This window comes from Temnothorax longispinosus, chromosome 6 (genome assembly GCF_030848805.1).
Source record: "Temnothorax longispinosus isolate EJ_2023e chromosome 6, Tlon_JGU_v1, whole genome shotgun sequence".
Lineage (NCBI taxonomy): Eukaryota > Metazoa > Arthropoda > Insecta > Hymenoptera > Formicidae > Temnothorax > Temnothorax longispinosus.
Genome location: NC_092363.1, coordinates 21,180,482 through 21,199,847, shown reverse-complemented (window position 1 = coordinate 21,199,847; position 19,366 = coordinate 21,180,482). Strand labels below are relative to the sequence as shown.

The 19,366-nt window shown below is 37.6% G+C and overlaps 1 protein-coding gene across 6 annotated transcripts in view; it reads left to right on the top strand.

The window, feature by feature from the left end:
- Dpr1 (defective proboscis extension response 1) overlaps nt 1–19,366 on the top strand; it is a 337,775-nt gene that overhangs the window by 268,897 nt on the left and 49,512 nt on the right. For all 6 annotated transcript variants that reach the window (XM_071780146.1, XM_071780144.1, XM_071780145.1 and 3 more), the window contains 2 exons: nt 8,343–8,562; nt 13,970–14,067. In XM_071780146.1, coding sequence (XP_071636247.1) covers nt 8,343–8,562; nt 13,970–14,067 — 318 coding nt within the window. The remainder of the gene's footprint in view (nt 1–8,342; nt 8,563–13,969; nt 14,068–19,366) is intronic.

Sequence of the window (19,366 nt, the reverse complement as noted above, 5' to 3'; positions counted from 1 at the left end):
TTAGAGCGGATACATAAAGTCTCACGATACATCTAACATATTTCTTTTATCCTTATGGCTGGAAGTGTTGGAAGAGATAATTAGTTTCGTTGTAATTAGCGATAACTGATGATTTAATGCGATCATTGCCAGGAAATTCGAAAAAGCTCGGAAGAAATCTGCGGCAACGCGAAACGGCGGGGGTAGATTATGGCCGTGTGGCAATGCGGAGAGTGTGAACGCGGCCGGAATAGATCGCATAAATTACGGACCAGCCGTGGAACGCGCGACATAACGAGATAATTAATACACGGACGACTGTTCAGGCGAGAGAGATGGAGAGCGGGACGAAACGTTGATGAGGGGAAAGAGAGGGAGAGAGAGAGAGAGATAAATAGAAGGGGTGATACCGGGAGAGAGAGAGGAAGAAAGCGACGGTGCGTGCGCGTGTATGAGTGTATACGTCATCGCCCTTTCTGTACTGGACAACGCGTACCCGCGCCAGAATGCATTTACCTACTGTTTCGTTGCTTCTAATGGCCGCTATTCGCCACCCCGTATATTGTCCGCGAGGGTCGGTCGACATCTCTTTTGTTCCACGCGCGCGTTGCATGGGTGAGGAACGATTCCCCCAATCGGTCCGGACGTTCGGTCGCGCGGTCTCACGGTCCGTGAGTCCGCGAACATGGATAAATTAACGCCGGCGAAGAAGAATCGCTGAGAAGTGAAGTTTAAGAAGAACTATTATCCGCTCTCTGTGTAAATAAAAGATAAGAAGTCTAGCTCTCTTTTTCTGTCTCTTTCTCACTCTTTCTTTCTCTGTACGTGTATGTTTGCGGGTTTTCTAAGAGGAAGTAAAAGTTTCCCTTTCTCAATCTGCAGTTTACACTGGTAATATCGATTAATCCATAAAAGATAACTTGTGGTTCTAAAGTCTTGGCTTACCGGCCAAAATTACGTAAAGTTTTTCTGATGCTGGAAGAAGAATCGGTAGATAAATTTTTATCACGCAGTGAGAATGTACATTTCTCAAAAGTTGATGTACAAAAGAAAGATAGAAAAACACGTAAGTGTGCGCGCGTTGCGCGCGTGTACGTGTGTCTACAAATCTAACGGTCGGTAAAACCACGGCTCTGAAATGTCAATATAGTCTGTATGAATTCATGCATTTATAACTTGGTAACTTCTGACACTATAAATCTACGTATCTACGGATCTGGCGGTATCTGTGAATCTACGAAGCTATGAATCTCTCCCGCAAAGCGCACTCCACCGCATACCAATATAACCCGTTTGAAGGATTTTCCGTTTTCAACGTAATGATCCCTTATCCTGCAAGCGGACGTGGATGCAAGCTAGCTATTTATAGTAACTTCGAGTAGCAAGTAGCCTTTAGCGGTGAAAGCATTAAAAGCGCACTTGGGGCTGTTTTGCCCTGCGCGTCCCGGTCGCGCCATCATCGTCGCGGAAATTCCCAAAAGTTTTTCCCGGTTGCATTTGTGACGTTTTGCGCTCTGGTTAGCAAACTGCCCCAAGGTGTTAGCTTTAACTACGAGAAACGTCGTCGGCCGCGAGTTTTTCGTCACCTTCCTCTTTGGCGCGCGGGATTCTCCCGCTGGGAGTTCTCTCGCGCCATTGTCGAACCCGGGCCGAATCGGCCCGATGGTGATTTTCATCAACGACAATTGTTCGTAGTCCTTCGTCGGGAGTTGCCGGCCGCCCGCCTGCTCTCCCCGAAGTCGAATAATTCACTTCCCGCGGTTCCCGGCGCTATACGCCCATCCCCGGATTTCCGCATAAATTCACCCCGCGCCGCTAAATCGCGGCCGCGCGAACTTAGAAACACGGCCGCGCGGCTTATTATCTCGAGAAGACAAACGCGCGTCTATCGCGCGGCCGATAAATCGACGCGGCGAAATCGCAGGCTCCCGTGCCGCATCGTTCTCCGTAAAACGAAGACTTAGCAGGATTAGAAAAAGACTACGCCGCGAATGCCGAAGATATACATTCTAAGAGAGAAGCTATCTCGCTGAATATAAGTAACGATTTATCTGTATAATCAGTTAGAAATACTCTTCTCTTACTTTATCTTGAGTAAAAAAATAAATAACTGCATGCAGAATGAGATCGCTTCTGTACGTAGCAGCGAAATATCTTCAAAGGAAGAAGAATATATCGACGGTGCAGGTGCAGCGAACAAAGGTTCGTCTCCTCCTCGATCATCCTGACGCAATCTGAAGGTCATACCTCTCTCGCTTCTGTCGAGTGTGTACGTTCTATTGTCCGGAAGGTATGCGACGCGCTTCGGCGGAAAGGAACGAAATCGATTAAAGCGCAGTATCCTCCGTGCCGGATCCGGAATGCGATCTCGTCGTCGCCGCCGAGTAAATGATGCCGCGTATCTTTTCCGCGCTTCCGCCACGAAGTCCACTGAAAGAGTGGAGTTGAGCTTTAACTCAGATATCCGGGCAGCATTCCAAATTTTACGACGTGGAAATGTGCGCGCGGGGTACAACGGGGTGTATAGCTTCCCGGTCTCTGACCCTCGGTGTACCGCCATAACGGAGCAATCGCGGCGCGAATCGATAGATATTTATTGCCGCATCGGTGGCGATAAATCGTAGCCGCTGACCGAAGTCAAAATACTTCTGTGATTCTCTTACATCTTTCATCGCGAGGAAAATAAGAAGATTCCGTCCGCAATCGTGCAGAATTTCGTGCGAGATAGTGTGTGCGATACTCCGTGCGCCCCTCGAAATCACGTGATAACGCAAATGAAATAAAAACAAGATTAACGTAGTCGCTTTTAAAAATTCAACAGCCGGGACTCCTAATTCCGCTGACGCAAACGTGTCGTTTATGAACGTTAAGTAAAGCGATTACGATTTGCCGCGACAAATCGCATTTGCCGAGCGCATCGAAAATGTATTCGGTGTTTGTGTATTTTTATCAACAATAACCGCCGCACCGCGCGACGAAATGCCGAACGGCAAACGGACTTGTAATTCGAATTCGTCGATACGAAAATTAAATAAAACGCATGTGTAAAAGCTAGTAGATTTGTATTGATATTCCATAAGCGATACGTGCAGGTGATAGCTACTAAAACAAGCAAACAGAATATAGTTTTTGCATATGTATGTAAATCATTTTAGAAAAATAGTTCCGTTTTCAATATTTTTTTTATAACGTAAAATGCAAATATTTTTTTACTGGCAAAAAATATTGTATTTTTCTTTAGAATTTTATTACATTCTGGTATAGTTTATTAGAGATTTTTTTTCTTTCTTATCTTTCTTAATTTTTCATATTTATAAAGTATAAACGTAAGTTTCTTTTAAACAATAGCGAGAAATAAAATTAAGAAAAGAAAGGAAAAAAAAGCTATTATTACATATCGGTCATACATATACCGTAAGATTTAATTTATTTTGTAATTATGATTTTATTTTACATAAGATTGTTAGACAACTAAATTTGAAACACACCGAATAACAATTATTATCAAAGATCTTGTTGAAGCAATTAAAAAAAACTAACAACTGAATTTATTTCTATCATAAATATATTATAGTAAAATCATCTATTTATGAGGCAAATCATTTTATTAAAAACTATCAATGTCCAGTATATGATTTTAATTAACAATAGTAAACAATATTAATAATAATTAATAGATTGTTCAAATACCTGTACAATTATATAATGGAATTTTTTTTATTCTTCAATTATTTTTGTTGCTTGGCCTTTGTCGATAGTGGCAAAAATATCCCCGATTTCGGCCACCGTGTAGTCCCGACAACTGAAAAAGCGTTTTATATGGGAGATTGGCTAGATTTATTGCGTTTTCAACTTTAACAATGTCCAAGAAAACTTGCCTATCGGTTGTGCGCGACTTTAACCGAGTTCGAGACGAATTCGAGCTGCAGTACGACAGATATATACCTGAGAACTCAATCCATGCGTCGCGCGATTCAGCTTGTCTGAACGAAACTTTGCCGGTTTATTGGTTCACCGTACGAGGATTTCGTGGAGAATAAAATAAATGTACCAGGAATTTGCCATCGCGAAGTGATAAGTCGATCGAATAGATATAATCCGACGGGAGACATTGCGTGTGTCTCTATAGACATCACTGGATCAACATTTGCCAACCTCTTTCTGATATGCGAATCTCTCAGCACACGTATATCTCATAGGAAGAAGTCACGATACCGATTCCATCGCATTTATCTATTATTATTTTAGCATGTTTTGAAAATCGTCATCAAATCGAGTGCGTAATATTGTTGTTTCTAAAATCGCGTTAATTTCTTGGGGTCAATATTCTGTAGAAAATTTTTGAAATTTGCTCGTCAATTTCTTATAACAAACTTGAAACAATACTTTTACTAGGAACTTTTAGAAAGTACTGCAATGTTTTGCGATATTGCGATATTGCCGTGCCGGTCGACGTCTTATCGGTATTATCGCGCGCTTCTAACGGCAAATATTCAATGAATGAACGTATCTTTCGCAGCCGTCTGACTAACACGTGTCATATGATAAAAGTTATACCCACTTGAACCCACTACTTGAAGGCACCTCGAGTCACTTTGACGTTAAGCAGCTTAAACGGTCTGATACATCCGTGTACATCGTTCCGTACATCGGATTAGCTACATCTAAGGGATCCCTGTTCCTACGCGCTGGAAATTGGAATCTGTTCTCTATTACTGTACTGACACTCAGACCCGACACAATTTCTCCTACTAGTGAATAGTAAGCACGTGCATGAACAACCTGGAGACAAAGCTACACAACGGAGATCGTGAAACGCGTAATCTTGAACAGAGCGAAGCGCAGTGTTGCATATCTCTGTATAATAATGTTATAGTTATAATGAAAATGCGGCTAACGAAGTTGGACAACAATTATATAATCATAAAAATAGCGTTATGTTTAAAGAAACTCCTATTAGAAATACAGTTCGTGAAATGCGATCACCGTTTTCTCATTGATTTCAAGACGAATTTGATTTGCTTTATAACGTTGAGAATATTATTATTTATTACCGTATATTATTAAATACTCAAGTTTTTTTATTCAGATATGAATAACATAAAACTCATACGGCCAAATTTTGTATGATACATTTTATACTTTTTTAATTACCAAATATCGTCATTCAAGATTTTAATTAGACTCGAAAAAATATCGATTAAGATCCAAATGTATCAGATATTCGCAAATCTTAAATTGTTATAAGAACGAAACCAAAATTAAGGCTTTCTCAGTTAAGAAATTAAGATATTTATTTTTCTTTTCGCTACTTTTCTATAAAATAACATGTAATGCAAATTATATATCTGACCGCGTATATAATTATTACCTGTCTTTCGCACAAACGCGTTAATTCAGCACTGTTATTATTGTGAACGTGAGCATAAGTTGGTCGAAGTAATTATCCTAGCAAGTACGCCGACCGACGTTGATACGTAACTGAACTGAGAATTATTCGTGTAATCTACATCATCGTAATGTTCCGCAAACTGAAATCGATTATTTGCCACGTTGAACTTCCATTAGCGCCAGCCGGCTGTGTTTATGTATCTGACAGTTGTAACGCGGGTGCAATTAGATATACATTGAAGCAGCTGAACTTTCTGGGTTTCTGTTAAAATTATCTTTCTACGCAGTGGATGAAAAGTGTCGGAGAACAAAATAAAATAAAGAATGTTCTCTGGATGTTGCGGATATTGCCGCGTTTGCTATCCGTGCATTTTATTTCAAACATTTAAAAATTAGAATCTTGAAAGCGAAATGTATTTAGATTACCATTGGAAAATTTTAACGCAAAGAACTTAAATTTAATATAAAAGTCTCAACATTTAGCAATAAATTCGTATATAAAAATAATTTAAAAAATTTTCTGCCATTATATGTAATTTCTTCTTATAAAAAAAAAACAGAAAATTGAAAATCAATTTATATTACTCGCGAAATACAACGATGAATTAACGATAAGTTCAAGTTTGCATATCGCGTACAAAAAACTTCGAAGAAACACAGTCGTTTCTTCCTTGCTCCGTACAGAATGCCATCGTAGACTATAAGTATCGATCTAGAACAGCGTAAACACTATGTAGGAGACAGTAGAAAACGAGAGATAGATGCGCCGCTGGGTCACAAAGAAACTAATCTCCAATACAGCGTAATGTAAAGCTGATGGCCTTTCGAGACGGAAAAAAACGACCTGTCGGAATACGGTCAGCGCATCATAAACGGCGATCTTTCAGCAGAACTTGGTCAGACTTTATCGAAACCTCATAAAGGATTTTCGGTAAGACGTGGACGACGTGAAAAAGGTTATTTTAAGTACGACTTGTATGACTCTTGCGTAAAATATGAAATTTAGATTCTTGTTAAGGCAGAAGGCTTTATTTGTAAAAATTTGTCTAATACTTTTAATTTATTTAACCATTATTTAAAGCGCTCTTCAAATAAGTATTTCTTAATTTTAAAAAATGTGCGAGCTATTTTCTTGATATATTAATCTAGATTAAACATAGAGATAATACGATGAAACATTTGTCTTTATTTGCATTTGCATAGCCCTATTTTTTGAAGAAAATAAAATTGATTTGTAATGAAAAAGAGAAAAGAAGGCGGCGCAGTTTTCTTCTTTGATCGTGTCGGATCAAAAGGAGGTCGTGAAAATTTTCTACGTCTCCTAGTCTTGACAGCGTATTCGAAACGTCAACGACACCTGCTTGGTTATGGCGCCGATGATGTCTAGTAACAGGAATAATAAGGCAATACTGCAAGAACGTTCGACTTGACGGTGAACGTTCAGAGAAATTTCTGATAGCTGGCAAATTTTTCTCTCGCTCGTGTCAAATTGGCGATTACATAGTTTTTTCTTTAAGTGGCAAAATAATTTTTAACGAAAGTTTAGTGAAATTTTTATTTCAGTAAAATAATATTTAATGAAATAGCACATAGTAAAATTTCGTTTAGTATAGTAAAAATTTGCTCCCAGATAAATAATTCCAATAAATATTATAGACAAGTCGAGGCTTATTGAATTATTGATAAATTGATTATATATATCATATTAATTGTGCCATAGTGGCTGTACTTATGATTTATGAACAGTACAAAATTATTTGTGTCGATCGTTTATTCGATGTTCGACATTTCAGAGTTAGTAATGTTGTGAAGTTGGTACGAAAGTTGGTCGTTTCTCGTGGAGATGATGGTTTGCCTTTGAATGCCCGCTTTATCGCTTCGCAAGGTCGGGTTACGCGTCTTCCTCACATTCGACACATCCATTTTGCCTCCTTGCGATAGAATCGAGACGCGCTTCTATGACTCGGGATGACAGTTCGGCAAGAATGTGCCCGGTCATCGCAATGTGATATAAAATCCGAACGGCCGACCGTGACGAGGAGAATCCATCGGATGAAAGGTGGGCAGTCGTGCTGTGTGACTTATCGATCGAACATCGTCAGGGTGCTGCACTGTCGTCATTTTTTAGAGCGTCTCTTTATACAGATGATGCATCGATGCGCCTTGCAAATCGATCACTGATACTCACTGTTAAAGAGTAGAGTTTATTATAAATATGTGTAAAAAGAAAATACTGTGCGAATTTACGATATTAAAATATCTCATAAGAGATATACTACAAAGATTATACAAAGACATTATACTAACATAAGATATTGCTAAGATATTAAAAGCTTGCTCATAAGAAGAAGAAATTTATTTTACGACTATAAATATAAAGTATATATATATATATATTGTATATTTATATAAATATTCCTAAATAAATATAGATGTTCTCTCGTGTCACAGATGCAACTATTATAAAACCGCTCGTAAGTAACTGGTCGCGTTTTATCAATTATCGATGCTTTTAATCTGGCACCGCTGCACCAGCAATAACACCGTATCTGTGGCTCGCTATCAATTTTTTTCAACTTAATCACGTACCTTTTATTACATCGCGATAGCTTTATCGAGCAGCTCGACGCAACACGTGTAAACTCGCGTAAACGAACGCCCGATGATTAAAACTGTCTCTCTGCCGATTTATTTTTCCCGTATGCCGCAGTTTCATGTGTTTGCGTTTCGCCGTGTCCTGTAAAATTACATTCGCACTTTGTGATGCAAAATCTCCCGCGATATACAATCGCGCGTGAATAAGAGAAGCAAGTGCAATAATGTTCAATCAGGCGTGTAAACAGAGACATGCGCAAGATGTTTCTAAACTTTGCGAATCTTCTTGAGAGAATCTTTAATCGAACATTTAAGTTAACTGACGCTCTTAAAATTACTATGCTGCTCTTTAACCCAAAATCGCTTTTCTGTTGCAGAAGCGCGAGCTAGAATAATCGGCACGGGGGATATCTACGTGAAGACCGGAAGTCTTCTGACGTTGACGTGTCTCATGTCGCAAGGTCCCCACGATCTGGGAACGGTAGCTTGGTACCGAGGAAGTCAGGCGGTGGTGACATCGCCGCGATCAGAAAATGACATCGAAGCGGAGCCCCGCATAACCGTCGAGACGGAATGGAGCGATGCCCTCACGTCGAGGTACGAATGAATATAATTAAGCCTTATCTACTTTTTAAATATAATTAAGCTTGGATTAAAAATATTTTCAATAATGATTATAATAAAATTGCTTTTTCAATATATATAACGTGAGAGAAAACGGACAAAGACTTGCCGATGTGATTAATCGTTTTCGTAAACGTTAAATAAATCTCGTTCACTCGCGACAGCGCGTCTCTCTCGCGGCAGCGTGTATTACGATTTATACTTTAAATATCAAAAACTTAGTTAACGTGAAACTCGTTTACGCACGATGGACAAAATGGCAAAAAAAAGCTCGTCATGCTTGTCGCACATTCAGAGTCATCGTTTCCGCACGGGGGAAAACTCTCATAACGTGCGCATCCGCTTGATATTGTTATACGAAGTGCTGTTTAATTTTTTACACCGGCTCCAGTCGGGCGAATACGTCAAATAAATAAAAAATAAGGATCACGCACGCCATATATTTGCGGCCGTCACATTTTAACGCGGTTTAAATATTTCAATTTTTGTCACGGCGTCGCTGCGACGCGTTTTAAAAGCTATGGATTCTGCAATGCGACCCCGGGCGCGTTTCACCCTGAACGATATGCACGCCAATGCAATTTTGTAAAATTGTTTGGCGAAGGGCTCGCGACGCGGTAACACGCTTACGCCGCGCTGAAATCAGCTCGACCGACGAGTCTTACAATAGCTGAAAAACGTCGTGAAGTATTAAAATGTAATATCAATCGTGTTCAGATACTCTTTTTCTTGCGACTTCATCAAGCGTGGTAAATATTCGTCAAGCGCGATTGATTTCAGTCGTCTTTCACCGAAATACTTTTTTTTTTCTCGACGATTCTTTCATCGAACCGTCCGTCGCGTGTACAATATTTCATCGCACACGGTGTAACCATATCTTTTTCGAGCTGCCGGCGAAATAAATAAATGGTCCTCCGCTTATCCCCTCCCGCGCCCAGGGGAAATAATGAGAAATAATGGCGTGCTGGGTTGGGTGGTTGTCCCGCCGGTCCTACACGTCGTCGCGGTTCTTTGAAAAACTGATCCCACGCTCAAATTAATTTATTTCGAGATACCGCGGGGTCTATGGGGCCACCTTAAAAACGCGCGATATGCATACCGCCAAAGCATTTGCTATAGCGACAATGGCGACATGAAAAATTTATTTTTTTCTACCTATAAAATTTACAATTCACGCTCAGTATATGAATGTTAATTCATTCTCAATACTTAGATGCTTCAAGTTCTGATTAAATATATAAATCTATTTTTATATAATTTTTAAGATTTTTTTATCACATTATATTTTTTGTCACATTAATGCCGTATGATTATTTATATAGCAAGATGTTTAAAGAAATTTAATATTTAAAATAAGACAACGCACATATTGCAACACACGAAAAATCATTTCCTTACTGTATGCATACGTTCTATTTTTAAAACATGAAAAGAACAATTTAAAATTTTTAAAATTATACATATAAAAAGATGTACCTTGAGAGAGACAAGTATATAAATATTAAATATATATAAAAATATGTAAGTGCGAAAAAAGCAGTCACTGTGGTTTACGGTTATTGTTTATGTCCCATTTTTCTATTCAGAGTTCGGGATAAAAGTTACCCGCGGTTGGAATTGTTCGATAGAGACCAGGGATTCGAGATGGTAGACATCGAGACGCCGTGGCGTCGCGTCGCATGACGTCTGATTATTCTAATTGTCTCGGGCAGATCCGAGACAACAGGGTCCTTTGTCACGTGGCCCGCGCACCGTGAAGACGCATCGGACATGCCCCGCATTTCGGACGACCTGGCTGTTCAGCCAGGTCGCTTGTGTCGGTCCGAATATTGCGTTCGCCGTCGCCGTTGTGTCCGCCGCGCGATGTCGCGCGTCCGTTTTTGGACGTGATTGACGATTGTCACGACGATATGCCGTTACACACCGCGTCGGCAAATTTACGGGACCGCGGCCCAAGAAGCGAATTAATTGTCGCGCAGCTGTCGGCCCGCGACTTCCGTCTCATGCTTTCAGTTTCAAATTCGGAACTGTCTGAGAGTCTGTCACCATGAGTGAGACGTTCCTAGCGATGGTGTCGGCAACGTGATACATGTCGATGGTACATTTTTATGCGCGCCTATATATTTGTTAATGTTATATATATTTAAACGTAAAAAGAAAAGTCTGCCTTCTTTTAAATTTTTCGAAATGAATAAAGTTCACGTTCTTTTTTCAGATCAGTCAAGTTTAAATTTATAGATAGAATAAAACGAAGAGTTTGTATGAACTGTATATTATCCGACAATAACATTCCCACATATTTCCAGAATAGTACATACATTATTCACATTCATAAAAGAGATATTCAAATTTCACGTTAAAGCGAGGAGCTAATCTACGAACCTGATTTTCAATCCTGGAACTTCCGCGCGCATAAATCTTCCGTGCTCCTCGATAACATTAGCGTGTAACCGGATATCGTTTCATTTCGTCGCATCGAGATTACCTTACCTTACCTTCCCACCGCTCGAAAGTGGTGGTTCGCTGTCGAGGAGCTTAGTCCGGCGTCGCTATACGTTTTCATTATCCTCGGACTCCATCAAGTCTGCTGTTATGGCTCGTCGTCGTCGTCGCACCGGCATCGCAATAATTATTTCGCGGGCACATTCAGTTCACGGAACTGTGCGGTAACCGCATACAGGGGACAGCGTTACCGTAGCGGTGGCCTTAAGCGGCGGTTATTGGTCCCACGAGTGCGATGCATTACGACGTTGCGCGATGAAGCTAACTACTGAAATGCGGGAAGTAAATGAGTAATCGATAATCTGTTGGAAGCGGCGCAACCTTCTTCATGTAACGTTATATATCGTGTAACGGATATCCCTGTTGTGTCCACGTATATTCTATACGTATCCGACAAAACTATGTATCGCTTCTTATCTAAAAACGATAACTTACAGCACGCGAATATTAAAGGTACGCCAATGAGGATAATTATAACGAAAGACGATAACTATTAATATTTATATAATCGACAATCTACAATCTATATTGATGACGTAATTAAAACTTTTCTAAAACTTTTATGTCTGTGTCTTCTCTCGTGGTCGTTGAGAAAGACGCGTTAAATTAAGTCTTCGCAACTCTTTCTTCCTCGGTTCAAATTGAAAGTTTAACAAAGATAATTATTGAACTTGAAACGATAAAAATGTCGAGCAGCTTTCTATTCGATTAACAAACAGTCGCGGAAGAGAATTTCTTCTTGACGCGCGATGGAATCATTCGGAAGCATATTCGCTTTTCTAACTAGTTTGCCGTTAAATTAGCCGATTGCCGATTAACTTTTACGTGTCCATGACTTTATCTCTCGCGCGCACGTAATTACGTGTTTATCCCTCTCGCGATTAGCGCAACGCGACCGTGCAGGTTTATTAATGCATCTCCGCGTCGAGTCCGGCTGCAATTTTCTCTCTGTATTGCGTTCCACGCGTTCAGACCCATTCAATATTCATATTTGAGGAATAAATTCTCATCGCACTTGCAAAAGCCTTTCGACACACGATACGCTATGAAAATTCGAACCGTTCCAATTTCTATTGATCCGATCAATTCACTTTACTGCGTAACAGTAACGAGCGTCTAACAAACAAAATGGAAAAAAGAATGAAAACCAAAATTTGCTCTTTCCATCTTCCTCGATTATTACCGCTGAATGAGTTGATTAAAGCTTGGTCGAGTGCAATGTAAATTCCGAGTGAGAGAACGACTGTTATGATGTACGATGTGTAGCTATTCAAAATTGATATCTATGCAGACACCTGCAAATGCGATATGATAAAATGATAGAAATTATAATGATTCTACAGCGCTTATTAAAAATATTTTAAATAATTATCAGATACCACAATTTCAAGTATATATAGTTAGTATCTTTTCTTCTTATTATAAGTTAGAAATTTTAGCAAAGCAGTTACAAATTTTATGATCTTTTTAAGACGATAATATATTATTATTTTATTATATTATTAAAATATTATTTTGCTGAGTATAATTCGGTTATCGTTTGGTATATTTTGTATAATAAGTGTGTTCTTGTGAAACACGCAATTTTTATGCATTTATTGCATAATACTTGCATTATATTTGTATGTATATTGTACGTTTTAATTAATAATACGGAAATATCTCTATAGAACGCATTTAGAGATAGTGAAACGTGATAAAATTTGCGTCATACATATCAGAGATCTTCGGCAAAAATATGTACAATACTATGCAGAGAGGAGAATGGGTAATTGGACCGCTGCAGCTAATAATGTCGTGGATAATTATCACTAAATTAACGATACTTTATTATTAGTTGTGTCTTTAGTCATTTTATATGATCCTGTACTTTATCATACTACTCTGACGAAACTGTACGCTGCTAACGTATGCGACATCAAAACGATTACGTAGAATGCATACACAGCGCGATAACGATCCTGTTGCAAATTTTATGAAGGCTTTTAAATATTCCATGATAACACTAAATTATCTCGTGATATAGGTAGATTATGATATGAGAAAAGCGTAATAGTTTTAGGGCATTATGTATATTAATCTCTTCGGAAATACATTCAGTTCCATTAAAAACAGCGTACTAATGCATTTTCGGATTTATATATGAAAACATTTACATTTGCAGTTAAGTAATTGTATATTTTTGTACTTTACATGTGTAAAATAACAAATTAGTTATTACATTGTATTTGTTACTTTACACTTGTCATTTTCTAGAAAATTTCATACCTTTATATCTCGGAAAAATGGCTTCTTTTATAATATACGCGAGACGAAGAAAAATCCTTCACAGAGTAAGCTTCAAAGAGCTACTTCCATGCATATATGGCATCCCTAACGACCGCGAGTAGTAATTTTCTGACTCCGTACACGTCACTCCTCCTTTCATTGTATTCTTTCTCCTTTGATTAAGATTAATACTCCCCGATTTTAATTTAAGTCACATTTTTAATTAAGCTACAAATACGCTACAGATAGGCTGTTTAGCAGAAAGGAAACGAAATGAAAAATGAACCTTTATCTTATAGTTACCTAAAGGCTCAACATTCATTACTAATACAATAAAATGCAAATTTGTTTAGGTACAATGTGAAAACGACTTCATATATACAAGTAGCATTTCTCTTATGACACTAAATGCTGTTTTCTTCAAAAAACAGCATTCTTGTAGGAACAACGCGATCCTTATTATTACCTAGAAATTTTCAAATATTACATTTATATTGCATTTACCGTGACCAATTTAATGACGGTTACATAAATCAGATATGCATTATTGTAATGTACACGTTCCACGTACGACGTATAGCGATAAACTATATTACCTTTTGTGCGGCAGATTGAGGATCACGCATGCGAAGCCCAGTGACTCCGGAAACTACAGTTGCGTTCCTACCGTGGCGGAGAGAGCGAGTGTCAACGTGCACGTGATCAATGGTAAGTCCGTCAGAAATGCCATAACTGATCCACGCGACAAGATAATCCCTGTACATGCGTCGATCACTTATCCCCAGGGTTGCTGCGATACACCCCGCGTCTTTGTTTATCACAGTGCATTAACCCTTTCACGCATGGTATATCCTTTTACTGACGATTTAATCTTCTCGCACGCGTGCGTGCAGGAAATTAAAATATTAAAGCGATACTTCTAGCCGGATCTAGCTCGAAATAAATCTCAATTCTCGATCTCTTAAGTAAATTAAATTCAAGTGCCCGTTGTTCTCTCACATCGAATACAATTTTGATGCCAATAATCGATTGTGTTCTATTTTACGGGCTCGCGCCCGTATACACACACACACGTACAAAGGTATGTTTTATTTTATTTTATTTTATTTCTGTTCTACTTTTACTTTTGTTCTGAATAGAAGCTAAAAAAATTATGAATAAAAACTAGCGAAATAGAATACTAAAAAGAGTTTATATTGTTTATAAAATTGAACGTCTACTTTTCTATCAAATTTGATTGCAATGTAACATGAATCTTAATTATTTTAACAAATATTTTCTCGTATATTTTATTGCATATTTTTAATTATAAATATGCGCAGTTATCAAAATCACCGAAAATTTCATTTTGCTCTGAAAAAATGGGCGATTTAATGAATTATGCATAAATCGTACACACGAAACACATATCGGCTTATTATCCACATAACTGTTGTTTTTCACGAACGTTTTTCCGTTCGTCTTATGATCGTCTGGCGACGTATAAAAATAGTCCGATATCGCCGACAGCATCGTGTTTTCTGGCCGGGTCTACAAAAAAAAGCGTAATATCCAGCGGGAGAAAGACTCGCGAAGATGAAAGACAGAACGTTTAAAAGGCGTTTTCTGGTGGCCTCATAGGCGATTGAACTCGAATTACAGTCGATTGTGAGAAAACCTCAACCATTCTCGATTCTCGTTAACTGTTTCGTGGCTGGAAAAGTGATAATCAATTAAATTACAAATAAAAAATTATCTTTATCGTGTTACTCTATTTTTTAATAATTTTTCATATTTTTATAATTAATTCATTTGTATATCTTAACATAATTATCACAGGATTTATATAATTAAACACTTTTTTCAGGTTAAAATAATATCGCGGTTAGTCGCTTCTAAACATTGCGTTTTAGTTTCAAATTAAATAAAGAAAACTTTTGTATTTTATTTAACACTTCATTTTTTCATACTACTGCAATTTCAAAGTTTTTTGCTTTGTTAGTTTTGTTATATAGAGGAAAGAGAAATATAGAATAAAAGTAGTAAAAACAGATTTTATGAAAAATAATTGCTTTTTTTTAGAATAGGCAACTCTTGTCGAGCTGATCGACGTGAAGTATTGTAAATAGAAATAGGCGTAATAGACGAACGGGAAGATACGCCTGTAATTTACAGGCAAAGCATCGTTGGTATCAGCTACGCTTGATGTACCATTTTACCACCGACCATTATTTTCCTTTTGTTATGCCGGCTCTAGCGAAACGTAATTCAATTCCTCGCCGAGGTTCGACCCATTCGGCGTCCACCCACCTTTTCAACGGTGGTCTTTTCATCCAACTGAATTCCCGAAGGATACCGTTCCCGAGTTGCATCCCGGAGCACGTACTGTATGCGTAACAGATATTTTTCTGTAACAAGCCTTACCTGCTCGTGATTATTTCGTGGCTCTTATTGTAAATCGGAAGACGAACGGAAATCCTTTACCGGCGAAATTCCGAACGCTAATATACTGCTTCGTATAATGCTGCTTCGCCAGCTTTTAAAGTGGATGATATTAAATAACAGATTGCCAAAGCAATCTTGTCGATTAGCATATCGAGATTGATAATAATATACAACGAGAGCACAAGTAATAATGATTGAATATTAGAGAGATAAATGAAATATAGTAGAATATATTTTTAAAATATATTTTTAAAATACCGATTAAACGAGAGATAGGCTATATATATATATAAGAGATATATATGACATTGCGGACTACATTTTGGGAATCCATTTTCCCTTTTTAAGAATTTTTTACGGATTACGAAATTGGAGCAATTAAAAAATATATTTTTAAAATAACTGATTGAACGATAGGCTATATGAGAGATAGATATGACATTGCGGAATACATTTCCCATTTTTAAGAATTTTTTTTACGGATTACGTAATTGGAGCAATTTAATTACATAACGAGATTGTAGAGATATTATTCAGGAATTTTTGATACCTATGTTCTGTTTCGAATGTATTCGCGCGGCTATGCATGGCAATTAGAAATTTACGGTATCACCGAATCGTTCAACAAGCGTATTTCAACGGGCGCGCTCGGGACTGACCAAAACAATGCAACGCGCGTGTTTTACATTAATGCAAGCGTAACTAATGTGCCGACGTCTTTGTTGTACGCGATGCCGGAGATATAATAATAAACCGTTTTACTGCCTAAGCGTAGCTATTTGATTAAACCTGTTTGCAACTTGTAGTTCAACTACAATGACCATTCTCTGCTTCAACAGTTCACAACCAGTTTTACCCCGAAAAGCAATATTTTTTTATAGAGGCCAATATAGAGAGACCTTAAAATTCGTACCGTTAAAAAAAAGGTATTTATGTTGCTTGCTTACGTTAATTGAAACAGACACATTTATGGAATTTTTTGTATCGCTACACAGAAAAGTACATACTACCTGCAAGTAAATATTACTTGGTCTAAATATTTGATAAGTTTATATATCCGCAAATCTACCATAAAGTCATCACAAGCGTTACTTTTACTTAAAACATATATTCTTAAAACATGTCCTTAGCAAGTATAGTACTTCAAACAAGAATATTTAATTAATACAAGAATTCCGGTTTACTTACTATATATAGAATAGAGTCTACGGAAGAAAAACATATATTTAAATATATGTATATAATATTTTTGAAAGAAGAATAAATTCTTGAGCACAAAATTATGAGCTTTTTTAAGATATACTTCTGCCAAGTATATCTTAAAACTATTATTAAGAAAATATTCTTTGTTGAAGAAAACTAATACTTAAAATAAAATAAAATAAGTAATTGCTTTCTCTGGCCATAGAATGATATTTTTCTATGTGTACACTGGCATATTTTTACGAGCTTCTGATTGAATCGCTGGTTTATATATACCGTATATGATATAGCGTACAAGCAATTTTCCAGAAATTTGGCACAGCGTTCTTAGATGCACGTGCGCATTCGATCAGAATCCGACTATTTATAAAAAGAAGTTAGTCCGTTTTTACGTTTGACTTGGCTGTAGTTGGATGGAAATTATGTGCACTCTCGTATTTAGGTACGCCGTCAATCGCATGAAAATTTTTATTGCACGACTTATATCGCACATCGAATGTTTTATGCGATCATGATGGCGTTCGACCTCGTCAATCGATTCGTACTAAAATCGTAATAAAATTATATTCGCTTCTTTTTATCGTAGCTGCAATGGGAACTTACATGCATTTAAAAGAGCTTACAACTGCAATTAATTAAAATAATGTTTAATTTTTTATCATTTTGATACGTTTTACATTACTTTGCGTATATTAGTTTGATTAAAGTTATATTGAAAAAAATTGGCTTACACGCAATCCATCTCCGATTTCGAATAAATCTAAAAATCTAGATGTATGTACAACAAAAAATGGTATTCGTCTTTGTAACATGTAACATGGTTATCGCAAAATCTAGCTTATTCAAACGTTATTTCAAATGTTAGTGAAAATCTTCAATTTGCAGTTAAAAACCGTCACAGATAAGATATCCATTCGATTCGTTATTTAGAATGTTTGCGATTGGAATTCGGTAAAACACAAACGTAAGTTTTATATCATTTTGCATCGCTATCGAAAATTGCTTTCCTCCCTCCGTTGTTCATTACATCGCGCAGATTTGCGCCGAACGCATGTAATGCGCGTTTAATGATTTTTGCGTAAAAGCCCCCAACTGCTGCTCAAGGGAATCAGCATGAAATGTCAATTACATGGAAATTGAGGAGGGAGAGAGAACCTATGCCGCGCTGAATAATTCGCAAATTTGTTCGAACGGTTATAAGGTGCGCTCTGAATGCAAACAGTTCGCTGACAGTTCGCGCACATGTCAAGTAATTAGATGCGGCAGACGTGTAGGATGATAGGGAAATCGCGCGCGGTTGTTATTATCGCAGCGACGATTTTTCCTCCATCGAACATGATCGATTTTCGATAGAAACGATGTTGCAATCATTGCCGTCGCGTTTAAATTCTATTTTTTGTCACTGCACGTATATTGTGCATATTTATTAGAGGTAATTGTTAAAAATATAAATATAATAAATTACAATTCAACAGACTTTTTTTCTCTAACGATAGAGAATCCACTTTTTTATTGCGTAAATTTTTCATTTCCTATAATTTCAAGGAAATGTGATACATAAATTTTTAAAATTGCAATTCGATCATTACTGTTTTGTTGTTGATTATTATATAAACTGCGGCTTTGTTTTATGCACACGTAATTGAATTTTTTGACGCACATGATAAATAACGACGATATCCATCCCCAATGGAATCGCATCAACTTTTCGATCAACTTTTGATGCAGTTGATAATTTTTATCATCGCGTGAAAGTTAATTACTTTACGTAAAACCGATTAAAACGGATTACGTTTTTTTACAAAATTCTTTCATTACTCGATGTCGACAGATCAGCGAGTCGACAGATTTACGCTTGTACCTGTTCGCGCAAAAAAGTTTCCTGCAAACACGATCGTCGATCGAAGATCGCTATTGATCCATCGATAGGTCCGTTTGAACGTTGCACGCCAAACCATCGAACGGCTATTTAATGCATCGCTCGTTCCGTTTCGTATGATTTCAATATCGATCATCTCGCCTGCGCCAAAAAGAATTTTTACGATACGCGCGTAGATAGGAAATGCAAATAAATTTGATTCGCGCGAGGATGAAGGATTGATGCATTATCGGTCCGATTTTTGCTCTCGTCGATGTAGCTGAGTCTTAATAATTTGCAGAAACGATGCGACGCGACGCATGGCAGGGTCGTTAAAAAAAGTCATTATCATATTACAAGAAATATATAACGGTAGGTCGTTAACCGGAGCGAAAACTCGATCTGATTGTACTGCAGCATGTCTCTAAAGAAATTACTTATGCGTTTATGTAATAACTCGAGTTCTTGCGCTCGTTGGTAACAAAGTGATTCACATTTACATATTTATTCATGGCATTATTC